At 39.7% G+C, this 27712-nt stretch overlaps 1 protein-coding gene across 3 annotated transcripts in view; it reads right to left on the minus strand.

The window, feature by feature from the left end:
* EPS15 (epidermal growth factor receptor pathway substrate 15) overlaps positions 1-27712 on the minus strand; it is a 167694-nt gene that overhangs the window by 24984 nt on the left and 114998 nt on the right. For all 3 annotated transcript variants that reach the window (XM_050750498.1, XM_050750663.1, XM_050750585.1), the window contains 8 exons: positions 18905-19066; positions 17505-17702; positions 14846-15049; positions 12378-12491; positions 11394-11484; positions 9883-9918; positions 7982-8115; positions 3282-3348 (listed from right to left, as the gene is read on the minus strand). In XM_050750498.1, the coding sequence (XP_050606455.1) occupies positions 3282-3348; positions 7982-8115; positions 9883-9918; positions 11394-11484; positions 12378-12491; positions 14846-15049; positions 17505-17702; positions 18905-19066 (1006 nt within the window). The remainder of the gene's footprint in view (positions 1-3281; positions 3349-7981; positions 8116-9882; positions 9919-11393; positions 11485-12377; positions 12492-14845; positions 15050-17504; positions 17703-18904; positions 19067-27712) is intronic.

Here is a 27712-nt window from a genome sequence, read left to right on the forward strand (position 1 = left end):
AGGTTAAAATGCCAAAGTTTATGTTACATATATTTTACCACAATTAAAAAAAAACTACTTATCATAACAAAATAAATAATATCTACCCACTGGACTCCCATTACATGTTCTCTGAGAAGAGCAGCTGGCTCATTTGTTCATTCAATAATATACGCCCAGGCACATTTTCAGGTTCTTGGGTTATATCAGTGAAAACAAGGATCTCAATTCCTTCTGGAGCCTAATTTCTAATAGGATGAAAAGGAAACAGATAAGAGAAAAATGAAGTAATTTATATAATAATAAGATGGAAAGTAGTAAGTTATAATGAAAGAAGAAAAGTAGAGAATAGTAATGTGGGAGCACTGAGCTGGGTAGTGGTACTTGTAAACGTTAGATAGAGTGGCCAGAATAAGCTTCACTGAGAAGGTGACATCTCAATTAAGATTTGTCAGAGGTAACAGAGATTATCATATGAACATATGGAGAAGGATCATACCAGGAAGAGGGAACAGCTAGTGCAAAGGGCCAAAGAACATGGCTCTGTTGTTTGTGCAGCAGCAAGAAGACCAGTGTGGCTGGAGCAGAGTGAGTAATGGGAATAATGATGAGATATTGTTAGAAAAGTGCAGGTCACTGTAAGGCTTTTACTGGATATAATTTGAAGGTAGAGTCAATAAGATTTCTTGACAGATTAGAGATAGAGGAAGAGCAAAAGAAGAACGAAGGATGATTCTAAGATTTTAGAATCATCTTAGACTACATTAAAGATGAACCATGAACTAAGATGTGGAAGGTGCCAAGAAAAGCAGGTCTAGGAAGGAAAAATAGCTGCTTTGTGTTAGATTTATGCATTAGATGTATCTATCAGACATTCACATGGAGATTCCAAATAAATTAGCTGGAAAAATGAGCCTGGAGTTCAGGAAAGAGATGTGACTAGAGATACAGATCAGTGTATCAATAGTATTTGAAGCCACAGATGATTTCCCCCAAGGGAATACAGATAAAAAAGAAAAGAGGTCCAAGGACTAAGACTTGGGACAACACAATATTAAGAGGTTGAGAAAAAGAGGAAATATCAACAAAGGAGATTAAGAAAGAATGACCAAAGAGGCAGGTGGAAAACCAGAGACCTCATTTGAATTGGGTACATCTAATACTACAACTTTAACCTTCTGAAAACTGTTTCGTCTCTCCACGCCTGGATTTTCCTTGTCTGTACAATAAACATAATACAAATTATCTAACGTAGCTGTTGTGAGAATTAAATGGGACCAAGTAGAGAAAAATGATTAGCATGTTGACTGTTGGAACTCTGCAAGTGTTCAATGAATAGTAGCCATTATTACTATAATTAATGATAAATCTTAGCCTCCTCCTAGACTATTATCGTCATTTATTCTACCACTTTACAGGAAATGAATTAGGAACTGGAATTTAAGCAGAAGATCAACAGAGGTATTAGAAACCTTTAATGTAACACTGTAACCTACTACTTCAGCCTTAACTTGACTATTCCTCTATCTTGCAAAAATAGAGAAATAGCTCTTGCAAAAAATGTGTTAGTTTTTCCTTGAATATGCCCTATATGTTCTGCCTCCACTTCCTGTTCACATTGTTCTTTTTGCTCCACATAATCTCTTTCCATATTTACCTGCTAAAATACTAGCTCATGCTTTTAAGGCATACCACAAAAGCCACATTCCACTTTGATATCATTATTGATTTATCCTTAATGTGGTCTCCCCTTCCTTTAATCTTTGTTGGTTTAATTAACTCTATGGCACCTACCATTTCCTTAGGTTATCCTTTTTAATTCTATAATACCCCTAGCAATATAATCAGTTTAATAATGAGGGTATAAAAAGAGCACATGTACTTAAAAATATGTAATTTAACCACTGTTAATACAATAAACCTTTTAGAAGTCTCATTTGCTCTCATTCTAAGTTTCTGTTTAAATCAATATTCAGCCTACATTAAATCTTGTTTTCTACATACCTACTTTTTGTATTCCTCACTCTTGCTACTCATGTTGGGAGTTAATTTCCAACCTGAAAACAATGCACTCTGCTAAATCTCATCTTGTTACAATTTGCTCATTATAAGAAACCCAACCTGTTTTTTGGAGCCAGCCTTTTTTTTGGAGACACTCTCACTCTGTTGCCCAGGCTGGCGTGCAATGGCACAATCTCGGCTCACTGCAACCTCCGCCTTCTGGGTTTAAGCAATTCTCCTGCCTCTGCCTCCCAAGTAGCTGGAATTACAGGCACCCACCACCATGCCCGGCTAATTTTTGTATTTTTAGTGGAGACGGGTTTTCACCATGTTGGCCAGGCTGGTCTCGAACTCCTGACCTCAAGTGATGTACCTGCCTCAGCCTCCCAAAATGCTGGGATTACAGCCGTGAGCCACTGCACCCAGACTTCTGTAAAGGCATTTCTACTATTCTTTTTCTATGTTCATAATCCTTAATTAGTCACAATTAATACATTTGTATACTGAACAACTCTATATTCACCTGGAAAAATAAAGCAATCTATTTTCAGCATATTAGAGTATTTAGACATTTGACTTTACTTTCCTCAAATTTTCTGCTTTCCCAAATGATAGCTGGTCTGTTTTTGTTTTAAATGAACAGTGGAAAAGAAGCAGAGTTACTTTGTTGAAAAAGCTTTTTGATTTTGTCAGACCTAACGTTGAATCGTGGCTTTACCTGGTTCAAATCTATTAAACTGTACAATCTTGATGAACACTGCTTAATATTCTGGTCCTTAGTTTATGATTAAAATGAGATTACTATTTAAAAAGGTTATTAAAAGAATAAATAAAAAATTAGATACCATAAATGAAGTATGAAGACTGGATGCTAAAATAACACTTAGCTTTTCTCTGTATTGTTAACAGAACCCATTTGTATTTGTAAAGCAATTTTCATTTTCTATTGGAAGCCACTAATCTTTTAACTTAGACCAAGATCCATAACAGTCAATGCTGACTTTAAAGCTGCCAAGCAACACAGCATTTTATAAAGCAAAACATTTTTATTGGTTTACTGATACTGGGTAGAGTTCATATTCTAGTATAATATTCAACATGAACAATAAATGAAATAATGAAAGATAAGTAGAAAGTGACACACAAATGCTTGTTATTATTGATAAATTACAATTGGATATAATTATGCAATAATTTTAAAGCTATAAATAACAGGACAAATATATTTAGAGGCAAAGAAAAAATCTTAAAAAAAAGTGTAATGTTTAACGTTCAATGAAGTTGATAAATTATTTATTTACCTGAATCGCTTGCTGCAACAACTGTTCCACCAGGAGCAAAAGGATCATTGTGCTTCAATGTTTCCACCTAAACAAAGCATATAAAACCATGAATGAGAGAGGCAATACCATAGCTGAAACCTCATCACCACTCCAAAGAATATACTATCTACAAATTCTTAATTAATTAAGGAATATAGACATTAGGAACAAATGTTTCCCCATAGTGATCTGCAATCTTACTAACTGGAAATAATACGTATTATTTTCTAATCTTAACTGTGAAATATAACATCCATTCAGAAAGTACATGAAACAGATCTATGGTTTAACAAGTATATATCAAGTGAACACTTGTGTAGTTATCTCCCAGGAAACTGACTATACCTCGGAAGTCTTCATGTGCCCCTCTATAATCACAATCCTGATTTTGGTGATACTCGTTTATTTTTTTCTTCATAATCTTGCTAGTTGTATAGATGTACATTGTTTTAACTTTTTACTTATTTCATTTTTTACAGACAGGGTCTCGCTCTGTCACCCCAGCTAGAATACAGTGGTGTGATCACAGCTCACTGTAACCTCAAACTCCTGGGCTCAAGTGATCCTCCTGCCTCTCCCCTGCCTTAGCCTCCCGAATAGCTGGGACTACAAGTGTATGCCACCACACCTGGGTAATTTTTGTTATTATTTGTAGAGACAGGGTCTTGCTATGTTTCACTCAAACTCCTGGCCTCAAGAAATCCTCCCACCTTGGCCTCTGAAAGCACTGGGATTTCAGGTGAGAGCCACCACTAACCTTTTATCTTAGAATAATTTAGATTTACGTTAGAGCTGTAAAGATAGTACAGAGTTCCCATACACTCTTCACCCAGTTTCCCCTAATGTTAATATCTCACATAATTATAGTACATCTATTCAAACGAAGAACACTGGTACAAAACTATAAACCATAGATTTTATTAGATTTCACCAGATTCCAGAGTATCATTTTACATTTAGAATGCACACACTATTTTAATTCTCACATATCCTAGTACTTAATATCATAAAATGTTAATTTCTATTTTCTAATTGTTATCTAAAAATAATTCTGCATTCTGACCCTCAGAGAGAAAACACATGTACACACATACACACACACACACACACACACACACACACACACACGCGCACACATACACAAAGATAGCTTTTTGCTAAAAAGATCCTGCTGCTTTCAATAATAAGCTATGTAAAAGTCTGGGATCAAGAGCAACTGATCTTGCTAAAGGTGAAGATGTTACCAGATGCCAGAGATTCTGGCTTTTAACTGTCTTCCTACTTTATACTTTAGTTTTTAATCATAGTCAAACAAATTGTATATTTAGGAAGATAACTGAATTTCCTCTTTCTGGCACCAGGCTCTTTTTAAGGGGCTAGCTGAAAGACTTGGCAAACAGGTGAAAAGAGTGTGAAAAGAGTTTTTGAACATTTATATGCAACTCTGATGCATGATTATCAATGTTATTTGTATTACAGACTCTATTTCCAATTATCAAGAAGTTGGATATTACAAAAAAATGTCAAATAATACTGCCAGAGTTTAATGTATAAATTTCCAAGTTAAAAAAAAATGTAGGCCGGGCACGGTGGCTCAAGCCTGTAATCCCAGCACTTTCGGAGGCTGAGACGGGTGGATCACGAGGTCAGGAGATCAAGACCATCCTGGCTAACATGGTGAAACCCCGTCTCTACTAAAAAATACAAAAAACTAGCCGGGCGAGGTGGCGGGCGCCTGTAGTCCCACCTAATGTAGTCCCAGCTACTCGGGAGGCTGAGGCAGGAGAATGGCGTAAACCCGGCAGGCGGAGCTTGCAGTGAGCTGAGATCCAGCCACTGCACTCCAGCCTGGGCGACAGAGCGAGACTCCGTCTCAAAAAATAAAATAAAATAAAATAAATAAAAAAATTTAATTGTAGAGAAAGGTAATGTTAATTGGGACTAACCTTCTCTCTTTACAAAAGAATCCATTAAAACTACTAGCAGAAAGAATACTAATGAAGTTTTTAGAAATGAAAACTATGAATGATAAAAAGTAATGACAGTATTAAATGATGCCAATTATATTATACAACTAGCACACTAACTTAGATATCTGCGGAATAAACAGCAATTAAAGAAAAACTTATACTGGTCTATATAGCGAGATAACTTTCCATGTTTCCTTATATGATAGTCATTACACCAGTGTAAGAGAAGGTCACTGACATAACAAGTCACCAAGGACAGGCTGAGCATCCCTTATCCGAAATGCTTGGGACAAAAAGTATTTTGGATGTTGGGTTTTTTCAGATTTTGGAATATTTGTGTTCTATTTACCAAGTCAACATCCATAATTTGAAAATGTGAAAGGCTCCAAAGTCTGAAACCTTTTGAGTGCTGACATGATACTCAGGAAATGTTTACTGGCGCATTTCGGATTTGGGGTGCTCAACCTGTATTATTACTTCCTCTCTTTGAGAGAAAGAAAAACTAACAGGCTGTGTTTTAAACAACAGCTTACAGATTTGATTTGCCATCACAAGGAGAAAGGGAAAGGGCATGTCTACATGTGCGTCAGATTTAGTTTCTAGTCCTTCATCATACACTGTGCAACCACCCTAAAAGGCCGTCAGGATAGCAAGGGGAACAGGACAGATTGTGCAGCCCATGAAGGAACAAGGGGACACAAAACTCTATGTCAGTTTGATAACTGGGGAGTTTAGCAGGGCCAATTTTTTAAAAATTTCTAGATTGTATTGGTGAAAATCTTAGATTTTGGTTACACAGAACAGAGTTTGAGTCTAGTTCTACCACTAATTAACTTACTACCAACTTAATCTTTTTTTTTTTTTTTTTTTAATTGAGACAAGATCTCACTCTGTCACCCAAGCTGGAGTGCTGTAGTGCAATCATGGCTCACTGTTGCCTTGACTTCCTTAGCTCACACAATCCTCCCACCTCAGTCTCTCAAGTAGCTGGGATTATAGGTGCATGCTATCACACCTGACTAATATTTTAATTTTTTTGTAGAGACAGTGTCTCGCTTTGTTGTCCAGGCTGATTGTGAACTACTTGCCTCAAGTGATCCTCCTGCCTTGGCCTCCTAAAGTGCTGGAATTAGAGGTGGGAGCCACCACACCTGGCCTCAACTTAACATATGTAAACCTCATACGATTGCTGTGAAAATTAAACGAGACAATGCATATAAAGAGCTTGGCACCATCCCTGGCACATAGAGGAAATTAGATAAGCTGCAGCTATTATAATATTGCCAATTTGGTTTTTTGTTTTGTTTTGAATGGTGAAATTACAAGCTGTAAGCAAGGACAATATACCTGTAGAAAACTGGGAACAAAAAGTCTGTAAAACAAACGGTAGAAAAATCTCATGGGGGACAGGACAAGAGGAATGTATTCATTTTTAAATTAGAAGAGCTGATTTAGCTTTCTTGCTCTTTAGATCATAGGAGAATGAGAGGCTAGAATAAGAAGGTTAAGAAGAGAAGAATTCCGGTAGCAGCAACTTTAGAAGAATTTGGCAAATGGGTCCACACTGCAAACTAAGCGCTATAGGAAAACAGAGTATCCGGTAGCCCGGGGAAACCAAAAATATTCAGTTACGAAGGTATCTGTCCAGTTTTCATTCAATGGAAAATACCAGTTCTTAGCCAGGCAGCTCTTTACTGAATATAGAAAAGATGCAACTTTCAATAATACAAAATCTATTATCTTTAAAATAATCAATTACATTTTAAAGGAAAAATTCTTAATCTAAGAGTACTAGAAGATAAAATTTTTGCTTCAAATGCCTCTCAATTAACTGGTCCTTTATAGGTTCAGTTTACCTACACACGTGAAACCACCCATCTCAAAAACGAAGTCTTAAAACAAATTAAAAAGCAAAACCAAAAACCAGCAAAACCATTCCTAATTATTGACATTGGGTAATGGATGCATGAAAGCTTGTTAAAATATTTCATTACATTATTCTCGTTTAAGTATTTCTAAATATCCACAATATGAAGATTTTTTTAAAGCCTCCAGATAAAAGAGCAACTAGCTATAGGACCTTAAACATGTTAATTTTTCTAATCCCAGTGTCCTTATTTTTAAAATAGGGATATCAACACCTACTTTGCAAAATTGATGTAAATATTAGAAACAACGAATGTAAAGCACACACCAGTACCTGGATCAGGCATGTGGTTATTAAATAGTGATTGTGTAGGTATGTATGTTCTCAAGACAGCTTGACATTTAATAAGAATTTGTACTTTGCAGAATTAACATTCCAGATGTGTCTACGAAATAACATAAATGATTTTATTTTTCTAAAGTTCTTTTAAAGTAATTTTCATTATTTCAATAATATACCAAACATTTCAGAAAAGTTTTATATAAGATTGGCTTATAAATTTCCAATCATTGTTAGTATCCTCAATAGGATAAGATTTAGTCTCTTGAAAGATGAACATCACTTTTGGACCCTGTTCAGTCATTCCAGTTAATTCCAGTGGGTAACCAAACTATGAAATACCAGTCTGAACCAAAAACTAAATGAATTGGGATGCGACTGAAATTCTTATATGGCCCATTAGAAGTAATCTAAATGAGGGTTCTTTCATCACTATGTATTTCAAGAAACTTGCTTAGGACACTTATCCATTTAACTTAACAGTTTTTAATTCTCCCACTTACCGATGTAATATTGCTATTGTTGGCTGCACTGAAAGGGTCAGTGCTTGAAGTGGCAAAAGGATCAGTAGATTGCCTGAAGAAACAGTCTGATGCAAATGGATCTGAACCTTTGAAAGGATCACCACCAAATGGATCTAAAAAAATAAGGCATGAATATAAGAGACAAAAAAAATTATTGCACTAAATTTCCCATCACTTGAAGGTATGATCAGTGCCTTAATTAAAAGATAGTTTGGGGCCAGGTGCAATGGCTCACACCTGTAATCCCACCACTTTGGGAGGCTGAGGCAGGCAGATCACTTGAGATCAGGAGTTCAAGACCAGCCTGGCCAACATGGCAAAACCTCCTCTCTACTAAAAAATACAAAAATTAGCCAGGAGTGGTGGTGCGTACCTACAGTCCCAGCTACTCGGGAGGCTGAGGTGGGAGAATCACTTGAACATGGGAGGCAGAGGCTGCAGTGAGCAAAGACCTGCCACTCCACTCCAGCCTGGGTGACAGTGAGACCCTGTCTCAAAAACAAACCAACAAAAATCAACAAACAAAAAGACAGTTTGGGCTGGGTGCAGTGGCTTACACCTGTAATTCCAGCACTTTGGTAGGTTGAGGTGGACGGATCACTTGAGCTCAGGAGTTTAACACCAGCCTGGCTAACATGGTGAAACCCTGCCTCTACTAAAAACACAAAAATTAGCCAGGCATGGTGGTGCGCGCCTGTAATCCCGGCTATTCAGGAGGCTGAGGCATGAGAATAATTACTTCAGCATGGGAGGTGGAGGTTGCAGTGAGTTAAGATCACACTACTTGTACTCTAGCCTGGGCAACAGAGCAAGACTGTCTCAAAAAAAACCCCAAAAAGACAGTTTGAAATGCTGTAGAATCTAAGCTGACTATTTTTTATTTCACAGACTCCTTTGCAATTTTGATAAAAGATATAGAACCTTTCACCTAATAAACTTATTTTTTAAAATTAACATATAATTTCAAGGGATCCAATTTTAAGTTTCCTTATTCTACGCTATCATAACTAAAGAAAACACAATAAAAACTTCTAAATGTATTTTTCTCTCTGAGCTCAAAGCTAACAGCCAATAGTTTAGAACAGGTTTGGGATGCAAAAACTAAACGGTAAACAAGATTTGCATTATTCTAATGAAAATTCCCAGAAAAAGAGTATCTTAAAAAGCCTGGTGTTTTAGTAATTCTTCAAGATCCTCTTCCTCTAATCACATGTGTGGGCTATAATCATAGGAAAACAAAATTATATTCTAAATCCCGAAGTAGTATAGATCATTATGTTCACCAAACCTTTAGTTAGTAAGGAGGAATCAGAATAAATATTAAAAGCACCAAAGTGTAAACACTAATGTCATTTTTAAAAAGGTAAAGCTACTGGGCATAGTGGCTCATGCCTGTCTGTAATCCCAGCACTTTGGGAGGCTGAGGTAGGAGGACTGCTTGAGCCCAGGAGTTTAGATCAACCTGGGCAACACAGTGAGACCCTGTCTCCACAAAAAATTTTTAAAAAAATCAGTCAGGTGTGCTGGCATGAGCCTGTAGACCTAGGTACTCAGGAGGCTGAGGCAGGAGGACTAGTTGAGCCCAGGAAGTCAAGGCTGCAGTGAGCCATGATCACACCACTGAATTGCAGCCTGGGTGACAGAATAAGACCCTGTCTCAGAAACAAAAAACACCAGAAAAAAAAAAAAAAAAAAAAAGGAGAAGTAAAAGTAAAGCAACAATTTATTAAGCAAAATCTCAAGAATTTACTACTTTCTTTCTGAAAATGCCAGGCACATAGAGTATCTTACTGGGGCTTCAGTTTCAGACCCAAATAACGTAAGTTTATTATTAACCGGAAATGAATGAAAGCTAAGATGAAACTCAGTAAGATACTGACCGATTTTTCCAAAAGGATCATCCTTGAAAGGATCACCTGTGATAAAATAAACAGAAAGAAATCCAAATAACAGTATTTACTGTGATGACACCGTTACTTAAAGGGTAACTTTAAAACAAAAGCAAAGCAAAGTTTATTTCAATAACTTCACTTCAAAGTAGATAAAATAAGGAATGTCATTGACCTTATTAAATGTACAGCCAACTATACTTACCTTGATCACAAGTTGAGGTTACAGATGGAGGGGAAGATGTTACAGCCAAAATTTTACTAACAAAACCTCTACTCTTCACAAGAGTACTGGGAGGGTGTTATTATCACCAGTTCAGAAATAAAGATACTGAGCTTTACTGAAGCGGGGGAAAAAAAAAAAATTCTTACAGGACTGAAGAGTCCAGAAATAAATCCTTACATTTATGGTCATTTGATTTTTGAAAAGAGTATCAAGAACACAAAATGGACAAAGGACAGTCTTTTCAACAAATGGTGTTAGGACAACTGGATATCCACATGCAAAAGAATGAAGCTTGACCCCTATCTCACATCACATACAAAAATAAACTCAAAATGGATCAAAGATCTAACTGTAACAGCAAAACTATAAAACTCTTAGACAAAGAGAGCATTAAATCTTTGTGACTAAGGTAATAGTTTTGTAGATGACACCAAAAGCACAAGTGATAGAAGAAAAAATAGATAATTGGACTTCACCAAAATTGAATAAACACTTTTCCAAAGAAGACATACAAATGGCCAATAAGCATCTAGAAAGATGTTCAACATTAGTCAGCAGGAAAATACAAAGCAGGCCAGGCGCAGTGGCTCACGCCTGTAATCCCAGCACTTTAGAAGGCTGAGGCAGGTGGATCACCTGAGGTCAGGAGTTCAAGACCAGCCTGGTCAAAATGGTGAAACCCAGTCTCTACTAAAATACAAAAATTAGGCCGGACGTGGTGGCTCACGCCTGTAATCCCAGCACTTTGGGAGGCCAAAGTAGGCAGATCATGAGGTCAAGAGATGGAGACCATCCTGGCCAACATGGTGAAACCCCGCCTCTACTAAAAATACAAAAATTAGCTGGGTGTGGTGGCAGGCGCCCGTAATCCCAACTACTCGGGAGGCTGAGGCAGGAGAATCACTTGAATCCGGGAGGCAGAGGTTGCAGTGAGTCAAGATTGTGCCACTGCACTCCAGCCTGGCAAAAGAGCGAGACTCCATCTCTAAATACATACATACATACATACATACATACATACATACATACATACATAAAGTTAGCCGGGTGTGGTGGTGGGCGCCTGTAGCCCCAGGTACTCAAGAGGCTGAGACAGGAGAATTGCTTGAACCCAGGAGGTGGAGGTTGCAGTGAGCCGAGATTGTGCCACTGCACTCCAGCCTGGGTGACAGACTGAGTTGGTAGGCTATTGAAACCAAAGCCTTAATCCTTAGTTTATATATTACAAAGCCTTTTTTTGGGTAAAACTATAATAGAAAAAAAAAAGAGTACTTACTGCCAACGAAAGGGTCAGACTGGAAAAAATCCAAGTTTGTATCTGCAACTGGATCTGTCAGCGAACTTGAGTCTACATTAAATGGATCTTCCTAAAAATAATTTTTAATTAAAATTTTTTTTTAGAAACCAAAGTTTTAAAAGGTAACATTTTAAAATAAAATAACATATATTCAGGTCATACACATGCTTTGAAAAATCAACTGATGGGCCGGGCACAGTGGCTCACACGTGTAATCCCAGCACTTTGGGAGGCTGATGTGGGTGGATCACAAGGTCAAGAGAGAGAGACCATCCTGGCCAACATGGTGAAACCCCGTCTCTACCAAAAATACAAAAATTAGCTGGGCGTGGTGGCACATGCCTGTAGTCCCAGCTACTTGGGAGGCTGAGGCAGGAGAATCGCTTGAACCTGGGAGGTGGAGGTTGCAGTGAGCCGAGATCGCGCCACTGCACTCAAGCCTGGGCGACAAAGTAAAACTTAGTCTCGAAAACAAAAGAAAAATCAACTGATGGTAATGTAACAAAATATTTCTCTAGTCATAAAGTACATTTAACACGTTTCTCTTTCCTTCACCTAAAATAGTGTATAATTCATCTAAGGAAAACAGTGATAAGGACATTTTTAAAATATATCATTTAATTTTTAGAGATAAGGTCTCTCTATGTTGCCAGTGCCACCAGCTCAGGCTCAAGCAATCCACCTACTTCAGCCTCCTGAGTAGTTGGGACTACAGGCACTTGCCACCACATCCAGCTATTAAGAACATTTATTTATTATTTATTTATTTTATATGTATAAATTCAAGGGGTCCAAGTGGAATTCTGTTACATCACTATATTGCCTAATGGTAAAGTCGGGGCTTTTGATGTATCTGTCATCTGAATAATGTATATTGTACCCATTAATTAATGTCTGATAATTCACCTCCTCCTGTCCTTCCACCCTTATGAGTCTCCAATGTTAATATAAAATTATTTTTACCTCTTTTGAATGTCTGTTATTATCGAGTTCAGAACAAACTTTTTCAGTAACAGCTGTAGTCACCTCATTTTCATCAGTCACACCAGAAGGCAGTAGTTCAGGACTACTTCTTGCCTACAAAATATTAATGCAAGTAGATTAACAATATACTTTTTGACTTGGCAGAGACAACTGACTAAAGATAACCAAAAATTATTTAAAAATAAAAAGACAAGTAGAACATATTCATCAAATAATTTCTCCTATAATCTTTTTTAGGAAATGGTGTCATCAAGCATCAAAGTCATTCATGTCAGAAACCTTCAGGTCATCTTTAATCCTCAGTTAGAATAAGACTCCAAGTCTTGCTCAGTCTACCTCTTACCTCTTTTTCAAATCCTTGCCTTCTTCTCCATCCTCACTGTCACTGTCAGTCACTTACAGTATTATTATCTTTGGTTCCAATTACTCTAGCAGTCTTCCTTCCAACTGCTTTCCTGCCTGCAATATGTGCATTTCCAATCTCTTCTCCTTATTGTAGCCAAACTAATAGCTCTAAGATTTGGATGTGATCATGACCCTTCTGGTTAAAATTCTTCAATGGCTTCCCATTGTCTTCTTCATTTAGACGAGTGGGTGAAAGACTTAAGAAGCAGTAGGGGCAGACTGGGTGCAGTGGCTCACACCTGTAATCCCAATGCTATGGGAGGCCGAGGCAGGCAGATCACGAGGTCAGGAGATCGAGACCATCCTGGCTAACACGGTGAAACCCTGTCTCTACTAAAAATGCAAAAAATTAGCCAGGCGTGGTGGCACGCGTCTGTATTCCCAGCTGCTCAGGAGGCTGAGGCAGCAGAATAGCTTGAACTTGGGAGGCAGAGGTTGCAGTGAGCCGAGACCACGCCACTGCACTCCAGCCTGGCCCACAGAGCGAGACTCAGTCTCAAAAAAAAAAAAAAAAAAAAAAAAAAAAATAGCAGGGGCAATATCTATTTTATACCACCCTTATCTATTTGAAGGATAACCTAGTAATCTGCCTTTTGCAATTGAAAGAATGTTGTATAATCCATACGTGACTGTACTGTGTAGATAAAATCGAGTCTGTTAACTTTTCACTTTTAATACCTCTCAAACTTCTATTCTTCTTATTATCCCTTCTACAGTCTTACTCTCTAATTCGTTTTCCACATTTCTAAGTTAATCACATCACTTCTTGCTCAAAATTCTTCAATGGCTGTTCACTGTAGTAGGATAAATCCCCCAAAGCTTTAAGATGAATCTAAATTTCTCACTTTCTGGCACTTTCTGACCTAAAAGTGGTCATTTTTATCCAGGTACACATGACAATCACCCATAGAATGTGTTTTTAAAATACATGTATCTGGCTCTATCCCAGAAACTAGTTTCTATCCCAGAAACTAGTTCAGCAAGTTTGGGGAATCACCTATACTTTGATAAGCACCAGAGGTAATGCAGATGCCTACTAGGAGCGCCTCATCTCTTACCAATACCAATCATCACAAGATATCCTTCAGAACTTCTCAAGATTCTGTGCTGCATGTATTCTTCCACCTTGTACCTATATAATACTGTTTTCTCTGGCAGGAATGTATCCTCCTCTTCTTTGCTTAACCCTTTCTCACTTGTCAAAGCTCACTTGCAAAGCTTTTTCCAACAAAATCTTTATGAACCCCCTCCAAACTGTCCGATCTAAAAATTCTGTGCTTCCTTTAGCACAGCCCTCTAACACAGTGTTACACTACTACACTATACGCTGCTTGGAGGAAAGATTGAGGTCTCTTGTCTCTGTAGCTCTTATGTAATACAGCACTCTTGCACATAGTTGGTACTCTCCAAATAATTGGTAAATGAATGTCCTTAACACTATGTAATAAAAATTATTATAGTTTTGGGTGAGGTACTTAAAAAAAAGTTTTACTCTACGGAACAAGTGTTTTAAAAACAGGCTCTATAAAAAATAAATTAGCTGGCTGGGCATGGTGGCTCACGCCTGTAATCCCTGCACTTTGGGAGGCCAAGGCAGGTGGGTCACTTGAGGTCAGGAATTCAAAACCAGGCTGGCCAACATGATGAAACCCCATCTCTACTAAAAATACAAAACATTAGCTGGGTGTGGTGGCATAAGACTGTAATCCCAGCTACTCAGCAGGCTGAGGCAGGAGAATCACTTGAACCCGAGAGGCGGAGGTTGCAGTAAGCCAAGATCACGCCACTGCACTCCAGCCTGGGCAACAAGAGCAAAACTCCGTCTCTGAAAAAAAAAAAAAACAGCTGAAGTTATCTTTTTATACTATACTAGTTAAAATGTACAATTGTTTGGATTAGGACTCACTCTCTGCCTCTAAAAAGGAAATCTCAATTGTTCTCACATGAGGCAAGGCCATGTATTTATATTAGATATAATGCCAATGAAACTTGGATCTGCACAAGGAAGTTGATTATGAAAGTTACCAAAGTATTAGACTCACTGGAGATTCCTGGTGTATGGGCTCAGACTCTAGGTTGCTCTGGCCTTCAGCATGTTCATTAAGGTTGGCTGTTTCACTGCTGCTGGTGCTGAGGCTGCAATAATCTGTAGCTCCATTTACAAGAATGCTGTGTGGGCTACTGCACCAATTTAACGTATTATTATGATTTTCCAAATCTTTCATTTCCATCAGTTTCATTTGCATCTGCCAACACAAAGCGGGAATAGAGAACAGAATTTATTACTCAAAAGACATGTAACATAAAAATGCCCTCCTCCATTTCCAGATGGGCTAGGTGTGGCAGCTCTTGCCTATAATCTCAACACTTTGGGAAACTGAGGCAGGAGGACTGCTTCAGCCCAGGAGTTCAAGACCAGCCTGAGCAACACGGTGAAACCTCATTTCTACAAGAAATATAAAAATTAGCTGGGCATGGTGGAGTGCACCTGTAGTCCCAGTTACTCAGGAGGCTGAGAAGGGAGGATCACTTGAGCCCAGAGGTCAAGGCTGCAGTGAGCCATGATCACACCACTACACTCCAGAGTGACAGAATGAGACCCTGCCTCAAAAAAATAAATAAAATAAAAATGGTTATACCCATAGACTTGGTCTAGGATACATTTGTTTCCTTTAAGAAGAATCCTCTGGGAATGCTACATGACTTAGAGGAAGGATTCAGTAATTTCTGACAATAAGTATTCCTTTTTTTAAAGAAATTCAAAAAAAGGAAACGGTTTAAAGAATACCCATTCATCTGGCAGCATTCTCACTACAACTCTTTCAGGTTACCTGTTTATTGAGTACCTACATTAGGACAAGAACTGTGCTAAATGATAGGGATTTTTTAAAATGTGTAAGTCCCTGGACCAAAACCATCAGTCTGCTAGGAGAGACAGACATATAAGCAAATATGCAGGGAAAAATCTTATTACTGCTATAATAAAATACAAAGTCCAACAAAAGCAGAATGCAGAGAATACCATAAAGAAGTAAGAATTTAAGGTATATCTTGCATGATGAATGAGTAGGTAGGTACTCAGCTGCCAGATAACAGGGGGTAAGGAAGCACAAAAGTGAAGGACTTCATTCTGTAATAACTGAGCACACTGGACTGGATTTTAGAAGAACTGGATTTCAGATGTAGCCCTTTTCAAGGATATGTAACCATGAGAAAGTTACTTGAACTTCCTTGGCTTTAATTTTTTCAAATTCATAATGAAAGAAATGGACTCCATGATCTCTGTGTTTCTGTCTAATCATCCTTTTTTTTTTTTTTAGTTTTTATTTTTTGAGACAGATTCTCACTCTGTTGCCCAGGGTGGAGTGCAGTGGTGTGATCTGAGCTCAATGCAACCTCGGCCTCCCAGGCTCAAGCGATTCTCGTGCCTCAGCCTCCCAAGCAGCTGGGATTACAGGCAGGTACCACCATGTCCAGCTAATTTTTGTATCTTAGCTGATACAAAAATTCTTCAATGGCTGTTCACTGTAGTAGGATAAATCCCCCAAAGCTTTAAGATGAATCTAAATTTCTCACTTTCTGGCACTTTCTGACCTAAAAGTGGTCATTTTTATCCAGGTAGAAACAGAGTTTGGTCATGTTGGCAGGGATGGTCTCAAAATCCCGGCCTCAAGTGATCCGCTGCCTCACCCTCCCAAAGTGCTGGGATTACAGGCATGGGCCACAATGCCCAGCCCTAACTAGCTCATCATTCACTAAAACATTAGTCTTCATGTAGGGAAACCTGGAAATAAAAAAGCAAAGGATCTATACATAAGACCAACTATAACACTGCACATTTATCTACAGAAGGAACAATTTCCTTAAGAAACAAGTTTCCAAATTAGTAAATGTGAATTCAAAATTAGAATCACAAAACAGAAGAAACTAGGTTATTGTTTATAAAATAAGCAACACTTATTGAGCATTTATATACCAAGCACCATGCTAAAATGTCTTACAGGCTTTGCCTCATTAATCCTCATAGTGGCCTTAAGGGGTAGGGTATTTATTAATCCTCCAATTTTGAAGATGAAGACTCTGATACTAAGGTGATTTAGCTAGTAAGTGGCAGAACAGTACTTAAACCTAGACCATCCAGCCACAAAGTCCACACTCTTTTTTTTTTTTTTTTTTTTTTTTTTGAGACAGAGTCTTGCTCTGTCGCCCAGGCTGGGGTGCAGTGGCCGGATCTCAGCTCACTGCAAGCTCCGCCTCCCGGGTTTAGACCATTCTCCTGCCTCAGCCTCCCGAGTAGCTGGGACTACAGGCGCCCGCCACCTCACCCGGCTAGTTTTTTGTATTTTTTAGTAGAGACGGGGTTTCACCGTGTTAGCCAGGATGGTCTTGATCTCCTGACCTCGTGATCCGCCCGTCTCGGCCTCCCAAAGTGCTGGGATTACAGGCTTGAGCCACCGCGCCCGGCCAAAGTCCACACTCTTAATCACTACTCCAATGATAATCATCAGATAGACACACAAGATGTATGATAGTTTCAATATACAACAGGTAACAACAACAAAAAAAACCTATTGTATAAAATGACTGAAAAATGAACAGTAAACTAGGCAAGAGGTTGAAGGAGCAGAAGTTGGAAAGTATAACTGACTAAAGGATACAGAGGATCCATTCGAGTATATTTCCTGCTTTACAAAGACTTACTGAACTAATTTCCTGTTGTGAATCTTGTAGGTGCTGCTGAAGAGGTTCCAGTTGAGCCTTCCCTGACTCTACACTCTCCTCCAATTCTGCTGTTTCCTGCTGTAGACGGCTCAGCTCTTCTCTAGCTTTTGCCAATTCTTCTTCATAAGTGGAGATCTGTGATTCCTGACTAGTTAATTCAGCTTTCAGAGAAGAGATCTATAATGTGAAAGTGAATGAGAAGAAATGGGGATTAAAAGAAGAGATGTCACTGAAATGTTCCAAAATGCAATACATTTATTTGTTTAGTTTACTTTACTATTTTGGTGGGGTTTTTGTTTGTTTGTTTGTTTTTGACAGCAATAGCAAACAATTTATTTAATTTTTGAGAGAGAGAGAGTCTTGCTATGTTGCCCAGGCTGGATTCAAACTCCTGGGCTCAAGTGATCCTCCTGAGTAGGTGGGACTATAGGAGCATGCCCAGCCATACGTAGGCCTATTATGGTGTTTTATTGTTGTTGTTGTTTTATTTCTTTGAGACAGTCTCACTCTGTCACCCAGGCTGGAGTGCAGTGGCACGATCACAGTTCACTTCAGGCTCAACTTTCCCAGGCTCAGGTGATCCTCTCACCTTAGCCTCTCAAGTAAGTGGGATTACAGATGTGGGCCACCACACCTGGCTTTCAAAAAAAAAATTTTTTTTTTTTGAGACGGAGTCTTGCTCTGTTGCCCAGGCTGGAGTGCAGTGGTGTGATCTCGGCTCACTGCAAGCTCCACCTCCCGGGTTCAAGCCATTCTCCTGGCTCAGCCTCCTGAGTAGCTGGGACTACAGGCGCCTGCCACCGCGCCCGGCTAATTTTTTGTAATTTTAGTAGAGACGGGTTTCACCGTGGTCTCGATCTCCTAACCTCATGATCTGCCCGCCTCGGCCTCCCAAGGTGCTGGGATTACAGGCATGAGCCACTGCGCCCAGCCACCTTTCATATTTTTTGTAGAGATAGGATTTCTCCATGTTTCCCAGGCTGGTCTCCAACTCCTGGGCTCCAGCAATTTCCCCCGCCCCAGACTCCCAAACTGCTGGGATTACAGGTGTGAGCCACTGTGCCCGGCCAATTATGATGTTTTTTGATGTATGGTTTTCATAGAGAAGGCTAACTGGTGGAGGGATAGAGGAGAGTTGAAGGTATAGGTATGTATTTTCTAACAAAAATTTGGAAAACCAGTTCATTAACTGCCCTATTTCCTCTAAAGAAGGCCTGTAATTTTTGTATGAACCTTGCTCCATCGCCCCCATGAACCCAAATGCTGACTAGATTGCCAACTACCACCACCAATAACAAAAAGTAGAGAATGTTTTCATCTTAAGCCAGGAAAAGCAACTAACGTATAGATGCAGGCAGCAGGAAATAGCCAGACATTACCAGTTGGGCCTCCTCAGCACATTTCTTTCTGACTTCCTTGAGTTGCTCCTCCAGCTGGGCTTTCTGCTCATCTAGTTCATCAAGGAGTTCCTGTACCTGCTGTTTCTGGGCCTGTAGTTTTTGCAGATTAGTATTCTCCCTTTGAACTTCATCTTGAAGATCCTAAAATCCAATAAAATTAATATATTTATTTTCTTTGTGGGTAGGGGAGGGTTAAGTTAGTAATTTTAAATCTGCCTTAAGAAAGAATAAAGTCTTATTGAGTATATCGTGTTGATGAGACTAGGGTACTTAACAGCTTTAAATACAATCTTTACTTGAGGACATCTTTCTTAGAATCCAAATTTAGATATTCAATTTGCTAACTCAAATCTGTCCTTGGACGTGTGATGGGCTTTGCTAACAGGTTGAAAATAGAACTCCTGGAATTTCCCCACAAATCTGTTTTAAGCTCAATCTTTCCCCTCTCAGATTCTCTGGTCAAAAAAACCCCACAAGGCATCTTCTTGGACTCTTTCTTTCACCTCTCATCTCTAATCTGTCAGCAAATCCTGTTGCAACCTTCTTTAAAATATATCCAGAAACTGACCACCTTTTCCAAACTTGGTCCAAGTCATTCTTCTCTCTCTCTTGCCTTCTAATTGGTATTCCTACTTTCACTCATGCTACCTTTCAGTGAATTTCAGCACATCAGCTACTGTTAAAAACCTGTATCAGATCATGTCACTCCTCTACTCAAAACCCTGAATTGTAGCTGGGTGCAGTGGCATATGCCTGTAGTCCCAGCTACTTGGAAGGCAGAGGTGTGAGGATTGCCTGAGTTCAGGAGTTCGAGGCTGCAGTGAATTCTGATCACGCCACTGCACTCTAGCTTAGTCAACAGAGCAAGATCCCATCTCTAAAAAAAATAATATTCAGCAAATGATGCCAGGCATACCCATATGGCAAAAAAAATTTCAAGTGAATCTCCAAATGACAGCAAACAGAAAATTTAATTATAGGTCAAGTGGGATGGTTCACGCTTGTAATCTCAGCACTTCGGGAGGCTGAGGCAGGAGGATTGCTTGAGCCCAGGAGTTTGAGATCAGCCTGGGCAACATAATGAGATCTGTCTCTACAAATATTTAAAAATTAGCCAGACATGGGCTAGATGCAGTGGCTCACATCTGTAATCCCAGCACTTTGGGAGGCCGAGGCAGGCGGATCACGTGAGGTCAGGAGTTCAAGACCAGCCTGACCAACATGGAGAAACCTCATCTCTACTAAAAATGCAAAAAAAAAAAAAAAAAAAAAAAAAAAAAAAAAAATTAGCCTGGCGTCCAGGCGTGGTGGCATATGCCTGTAATCCCAGCTACTTGGGAGGCTTGAGGCAGGAGAATCGCTTGAACCCAGGAGGCAGACGTTGCAGTGAGCCGAGATCATGCACTGCACTCCAGGCTGGGCAACAAGAGCAAAACTCCATCTCAAAAAAAAAAAAAAAATTAGCTGGACGTGGTAGCACGTACCGGTGGTCCCAGCTACTCGGGAGGCTGAGGTGGGAGGATCTCTTGAGCCCAGGAGGTCAAGGCTGCAGTAAGCTGTGATCATGCCACAGCATGCCCAGACTGGGCAACAGAGTGAGACACTGTCTCAAAAAAAAAAAAAAAAGGAAAAATTAATTCCAGGTAAATTATGGACCTGAATATAAAAGGCTAACTTTAAAATGTGTAGAAGAAATGCAGATCTCAGTGTAGGAAAAGATTTTTTTTTTTTTTTTTTTTTTTTTGAGACGGAGTCTCGCTCTGTCGCCCAGGCTGGAGTACAGTGGCGCGATCTCGGCTCACTGCAAGCTCCGCCTCCTGGCGCCATTCTCCTGCCTCAGCCTCCTGAGTAGCTGGGACTACAGGCGCCCGCCACCGCGCCCGGCTAATTTTTTGTATTTTTAGTAGAGACGGGGTTTCACCGTGGTCTCGATCTCCTGACCTTGTGATCCGCCCGCCTCGGCCTCCCAAAGTGCTGGGATTACAGGCGTGAGCCACCGCGCCCGGCCTGGAAAAGATTTCTTAAAACAAAACAAAAAAGGATGAACCATTTTGAAAATGTTATATTATTTATTCATCCATGTACATACCAGACCTCGTGTTTAATAACAAGAACTACAGAAATTTTTAAAAAGCCAGGCGCAGTGGCTCAGGGATTAGTATCTCCAAAGTATGTGTCAGCAGGAGGTGGGCAAAAATCTCAAAGAGGGTGAGGTAAAACTGAACACAAATTTCTAAAAGTAGTATCTATTCAAAAGTCCCAACAGTCATTCACCAGAATAAGAATCTAAGAACAGAAGAGAAACTTAAAAGTAAAAGGTCTCTGATTTACTGCATAGGTTACACAAGATAGCACCATCATGATAATAGCCAACACTTTAAATGTTACTTACAATGTGCTAGGTTCTGTTCTAGGCTCTTCAAATATACTAACTTATTTATAGTCTATATGACAGATCTATCAATTAGGTACTAATATCATTCATATTTTACAGATGAGAAAACTGAAGCACTGATATGTAGGTAACTTGTCCAAAGTTAAAAATAGTAAGCTATGGATTCAAACTGGGTTCTGACTCTACAGCCTGAGCTCTTAACCATCATGTGATATACTATCTGCAGACTAAATGTCTCACGTGTGTCACTATTTTTCAAATATATGCAGATGTTTCTGTGATTAAATAGAACACTGAACAATGCTTTCAATAATTGCTTTTTATCTTATATTTTCTTAACCAACTGGTTAGTCTAAAAATATGTTGCTTTCTTTAAAAAATTCCTTTAGAGCCCAGGCAGAGCAGGCAGACAAGAAGGGAAACTCAAAGGCAGCAGCTGAACGGATGATACTTGAGGAATTCAGATGATGTTTGGTAAGTGTCATCAACTCTGCAAAGAAAGGCAGAAAGTGACCCTTGTGTCATGAATTACTAACTCTTGCACAAAGAAACTGTACAGAAAATTTAAGAGAAAGTGACCCTTGTGTCATGTAATTACTAACTCTTGCGAGACGGGCAGATCGAGACCATCCTGGACTGATAAATGGAACTGTACAGCAAAATTTAGGCGGAGCTTGCATGCTGAGATCTGGCCACTGCACACTTGAGATTTCTGAAAGAAAACACAATTTCTGTATTTTAATTCAGTCCTTATTTTAAGAGACCTGAAATTATAATATTGAAGGAGAAGAAATTTTAAATGAGGAAATAAGTACATTTGAAATCTTAGTTAAATCTGCTTATGCCCCTTCTAAATTGAATTTTTCTTTACTGTATTATACAGATTTTTGATTTGCCTAGGTTTCTTAAGAATCAGATGTTCTCTCATTAACCCGTCAGGAAACAACAGATTCTGGAGAGGATGTGGACAAATAGGGACGCTTTTACACTATTAGTGGGAGTGTAAATTAGTTCAACCATTGTGAAAGACAGTGTGGCGATTCCTCAAGGATCTAGAACTAGAAATATCATTTGACCCAGCTATCCCATTACTGGGTATATACTCAAAGGATTATAAATCATTCTACTATAAAGACACATGCACACGTATGTTTACTGCAGCACTATTTACAATAGCAAAGACTTGGAACCAACCCAAATGCCCATCAATGATAGACTAGATAAAGGAAATGTGGCACATATATACCATGGAATACTACGCAGCCATAAAAAATAATGAGTTCATGTCCTTTGCAGGGACATGGATGAAGCTGGAAACCATCATTCTCAGCAAACTAACACATGAAAAGAAAACCAAACACCGCATGTTCTCACTCATAAGTGGGAGTTGAACTATGAGAACTAATGGACACAGGGAGGGGAACATCACACACCAGGGCCTGTTGGGAGGTGGGGGACAAGGGGAGGCAGAGCATTAGGACAAATACCTAATGCATGCAGGGCTTAAAACCTAGATGACGGGTTGATGGGTGTAGCCAACCACCATGGCACATGTATACCTATGTAACAAACCTGTATGTTCCACACACGTACCCCAGAACTTAAAGTATAATAATATTAAAAAAGAATTAGATGTTCTCTTTCTGATTCCTTTGACAAAAATGTTTATAGATTATTTACTATAATTTATTTTAAAAATTCCTTTGAAAATGCCAACACAATAGATGATCATGAAAGACTTTCCAATGCTAACATTCCGTGAGTCTGTGTGATCATAGTTTCAAACTGGTGAACTCCTTTAGTACTTTATCATTAATTTACCAGCATGCCTAATTTTTTTCATGTCTAAATTTTTAACCTTGCCTACACTGTTAAGTAATCCATACCATATAGAGATATGGCTTTAGATATGCACATGGCATTGGCTCTGAATAAACCCATGCCAAAAGAGAAAAATGACTTCAATTTCTCTATCACCCAGTCTAGTAACTTCAGATTCATCTTTGATTTTCTCCATTCATACATGTCCTATAGATTCTACCTTAAAATCTCTGTTTAAGCTGTTTACCAAATTAGTTTAGCTTTCATCGTTCCTTCCTTGATATACAAAACTGGGTTTTTCTCCCTTTGTTTCTTCCTATTCCTGATGTCCAACTTGCTTAAAAAATAACTCACTGCCTATAATCCCAGCACTTTGGGAAGCCGAGGCAGGCAGATCACGAGGTCAGGAGATCGAGACCATCCTGGCTAACATGGTGAAACCCCATCTCTACTAAAAATACAAAAAATTAGCCGGGCGTGGTGGTGGGCGCCTGTAGTCCCAGCTACTTGGGAGGCTGAGGCACGAGAACCCGGGAGGTGGAGCTTGCAGTGAGCTGAGATTGCACCACTGCACTCCAGCCTGGGCGACAGAGCAAGACTCTGTCTCAAAAAAAAAAAAAAACAAAAAACAAAAAACAACAACAACAACAAAAAACACCTCACTGCAAAGGAGTTTTCTCTAGTCACTGTTACTTTAAAAACACGTGATATTCCCTCTTATCTACAGGATTAAGTAAAACTTGCTGCAAGACATATTAAAACTTTCAGTTCTGGGTTCTACCTTCTTTTCCTCTCATATTCACCTGTGACCCAGCCTCAGAAGACCCTATTCTTTCTCCAACAGACAACATATTTCAATGACCTTATGCCTTTCCACAAGCCATAACCTCTGTCTTCAATGTCCTTCCACACCATAGGTACCTGGAAACCCACTACTGATTCTTCAGAATCCAGCCAAATTTACTCTCCTCCGACTCATCTTGGGCTTCCTTCACCTGTGCTCAAACTCTACTGTTTGTTCCTAACCTCTGCTGTCACACTTAATATACTGTAATCATGGCTACCTCTAAATTACAAACTTCTAAAGGACAGTGTCCATGCTTCATCTTTCTTTGATTATCCAAAATCTTGTACAATGCCTGGCACATTCCAGGGGATTAAGCAATGACTGTAACTATCATAGGATTTTAGTATGTGGGAGAAACTAATGGGAAACATACATGCGACTGACAGAAAGAAAAGACTTACATTCTTTTTACATAATATGAAACACTTCACTATGTATTTAAACTATAGCTATTCATTAATAACCCAAACTGACCTATGACAAATGCTTTTTAAAAATTTTTTAAATAATATCTACACTTCTAAACTGATTCATTATTTTTATAATCTATAGACCAAGGCTGATCTGATATTTAAGACTTTCATTATTTGGAAATAATCATTACTGCTTTAACATGTCACTATGGCACATACCTTTATTTTTTTAAGACAGGGTCTTGCTCTGTCACCCAGGCTAGAATGCAGTGGTATAATCATGGCTCACTGTAGCTTCAACCTCCTGGGCTCAAGTAATCTTCCCACCTCAGCCTCCCAAGCAGCTGGGGCTGCACCCACACCTGACTAATTTTAAATTTTTTTGTAGAGATGGGGTTCTACCATGTTGCCCAGGGTGGTCTCAAACTCCTAGGCTCAAATGATCTGTTCGCCTCGGCCTCCCAAGATGCTGGGATTACAAGCATAAGCCACTGTGCTTGGTCTAGTTCAGCTATAAAATATTTTAAAAGAATGTTACCTGCAGATCTAAAGTAATTTTGTTAGTTTGAAAATATAATTTATTGAGCCGGGCAAAGTGGCTCATGCCTGTAATCCCAGCACTTTGGGAGGCTGAAGTGGGTAGATGACCTGAGGTCAGGAGTTCGAGACCAGCCTGGCCAACACAGTGAAACCCCATCTCTACTAAAAACACAAAAAATCAGCTGGGCGTGGTTGTGGCCGCCTGTAACTCCCGCTACTAGGGAGACTGAGGCAGAAGAATCACTTGAACCCGGGAGGCAGAAGTTGCAGCAGTGAGCTGAGATGGCGCCATTGCACACCAGCCTGGGAAGCAAGATTAAAACTCCATAAAAGGAAGGATGGACGGACGGACGGACGGACGGACGGACGGAAGGAAGGAAGGAAGGAAAATACAATCTATTATAAATTCCTTACTTTGTTCATAAAGTTATTATACAGGTTTATATAACAATATGCTGGTCCCAAAATCATGTTTTAAATCCTAGAGGGAAAGAAGTTTTTTTCTTTCCCTTTAACTAAATATGTTCAAGAGTGGGATTAGGAAAAATATGTTATCTATCCCCATCAGTAAATACTGTAGTCATATTCCCCACCCTCCCTCATACACCAAAGAAAAATCTTCTTTATCTACTTCATGTCTCTAATAATATCTTTAAAGCCAGATGTAATTTTGATGTCTTTTATTGTAAATCCAGGGACAAAAAAATGCAAGTTATCTTAAAAGGGTCACATAATATAAGAAAATGTCTAGGACATGATACTAAGCTTTAAAAGCTGAATACAAAGGCATATACAATATGATCACAAATTAATACAAAGAAATTTATACATATTTGTAGAAAATACAGCAAAATGTTACCATTTTTCTAGCTCTCTCTAGAAAGGCCTTTTACATCTTTTTCATACTTTTCTTCATTTTACAAATTTACCATGAATCCATGTTACTTTTATAATCAGAAAATGTCAAGTTTGCTGTTTTTTAAGTATCACATTGCTACCAATATAAAATATAAAAATACCAATATAGCAGGGGGCGGAGCAAGATGGCCGAATAGGAGCAGCTCCAGTCTCCAACTCCCAGCTCGAGCGACACAGAAGACCGGTGATTTCTGCATTTTCAACTGAGGTACTGGGTTCATCTCACTGGGGAGTGCTGGACGATCGGTGCTGGTCAGCTGCTGCAGCCCGACCAGCGAGAGCTGAAGCAGGGCGAGGCATTGCCTCACCTGGGAAGCGCAAGGGGGAAGGGAGTCCCTTTTCCTAGCCAGGGGAACTGAGACACACAACACCTGGAAAATCGGGTAACTCCCACCCCAATACTGCGCTTTAAGCAAACAGGCACACCAGGAGATCATATCCCACACCTGGCCGGGAGGGTCCCACACCCACGGAGCATCCCTCGTTGCTAGCGCAGCAGTCTGTGATCTACCGGCAAGGCAGCAGCGAGGCTGGGGGAGGGGCGCCCGCCATTGCTGAGGCTTAAGTAGGTAAACAAAGCTGCTGGGAAGCTCCAACTGGGTGGAGCTCACAGCAGCTCAAGGAAACCTGCCTGTCTCTGTAGACTCCACCTCTGGAGACAGGGCACAGTAAACTAAACAAATGCAGCAGACACCTCTGCAGACGCAAACGACTCTGTCTGACAGCTTTGAAGAGAGCAGTGGATCTCCCAACACGGAGGTTGAGATCTGAGAAGGAACAGACTCCCTGCTCAAGTGGGTCCCTGACCCCTGAGTAGCCTAACTGGGAGACATCCCCCACTAGGGGCAGTCTGACACCCCACACCTCACAGAGAGGAGTACACCCCTGAGAGGAAGCTTCCAAAGCAAGAATCAGACAGGCACACTCGCTGTTCAGAAATATTCTATCTTCTGCAGCCTCTGCTGCTGATACCCAGGCAAACAGGGTCTGGAGTGGACCTCAAGCAATCTCCAACAGACCTACAGCTGAGGGTCCTGACTGTTAGAAGGAAAACTATCAAACAGGAAGGACACCTACACCAAAACCCCATCAGTACATCACCATCATCAAAGACCAGAGGCAGATAAAACCACAAAGATGGGGAAAAAGCAGGGCAGAAAAGCTGGAAATTCAAAAAATAAGAGCGCATCTCCCCCGGCAAAGGAGCGCAGCTCATCGCCAGCAACGGATCAAAGCTGGACGGAGATGACTTTGACGAGATGAGAGAAGAAGGCTTCAGTCCATCAAATTTCTCAGAGCTAAAGGAGGAATTACGTACCCAGCGCAAAGAAACTAAAAATCTGGAAAAAAAAGTGGAAGAATTGATGGCTAGAGTAATTAATGCAGAGAAGGTCCTAAACGAAATGAAAGAGATGAAAACCATGACACGAGAAATACGTGACAAATGCACAAGCTTCAGTAACCGACTCGATCAACTGGAAGAAAGAGTATCAGCGATTGAGGATCAAATGAATGAAATGAAGCGAGAAGAGAAACCAAAAGAAAAAAGAAGAAAAAGAAATGAACAAAGCCTGCAAGAAGTATGGGATTATGTAAAAAGACCAAATCTACGTCTGATTGGGGTGCCTGAAAGTGAGGGGGAAAATGGAACCAAGTTGGAAAACACTCTTCAGGATATCATCCAGGAGAACTTCCCCAACCTAGTAGGGGAGGCCAACATTCAAATCCAGGAAATACAGAGAACGCCACAAAGATACTCCTCGAGAAGAGCAACTCCAAGACACATAATTGCCAGATTCACCAAAGTTGAAATGAAGGAAAAAATCTTAAGGGCAGCCAGAGAGAAAGGTTGG

The sequence above is a fragment of the Macaca thibetana genome, chromosome 1 (assembly GCF_024542745.1).
Source record: "Macaca thibetana thibetana isolate TM-01 chromosome 1, ASM2454274v1, whole genome shotgun sequence".
NCBI lineage: Eukaryota > Metazoa > Chordata > Mammalia > Primates > Cercopithecidae > Macaca > Macaca thibetana.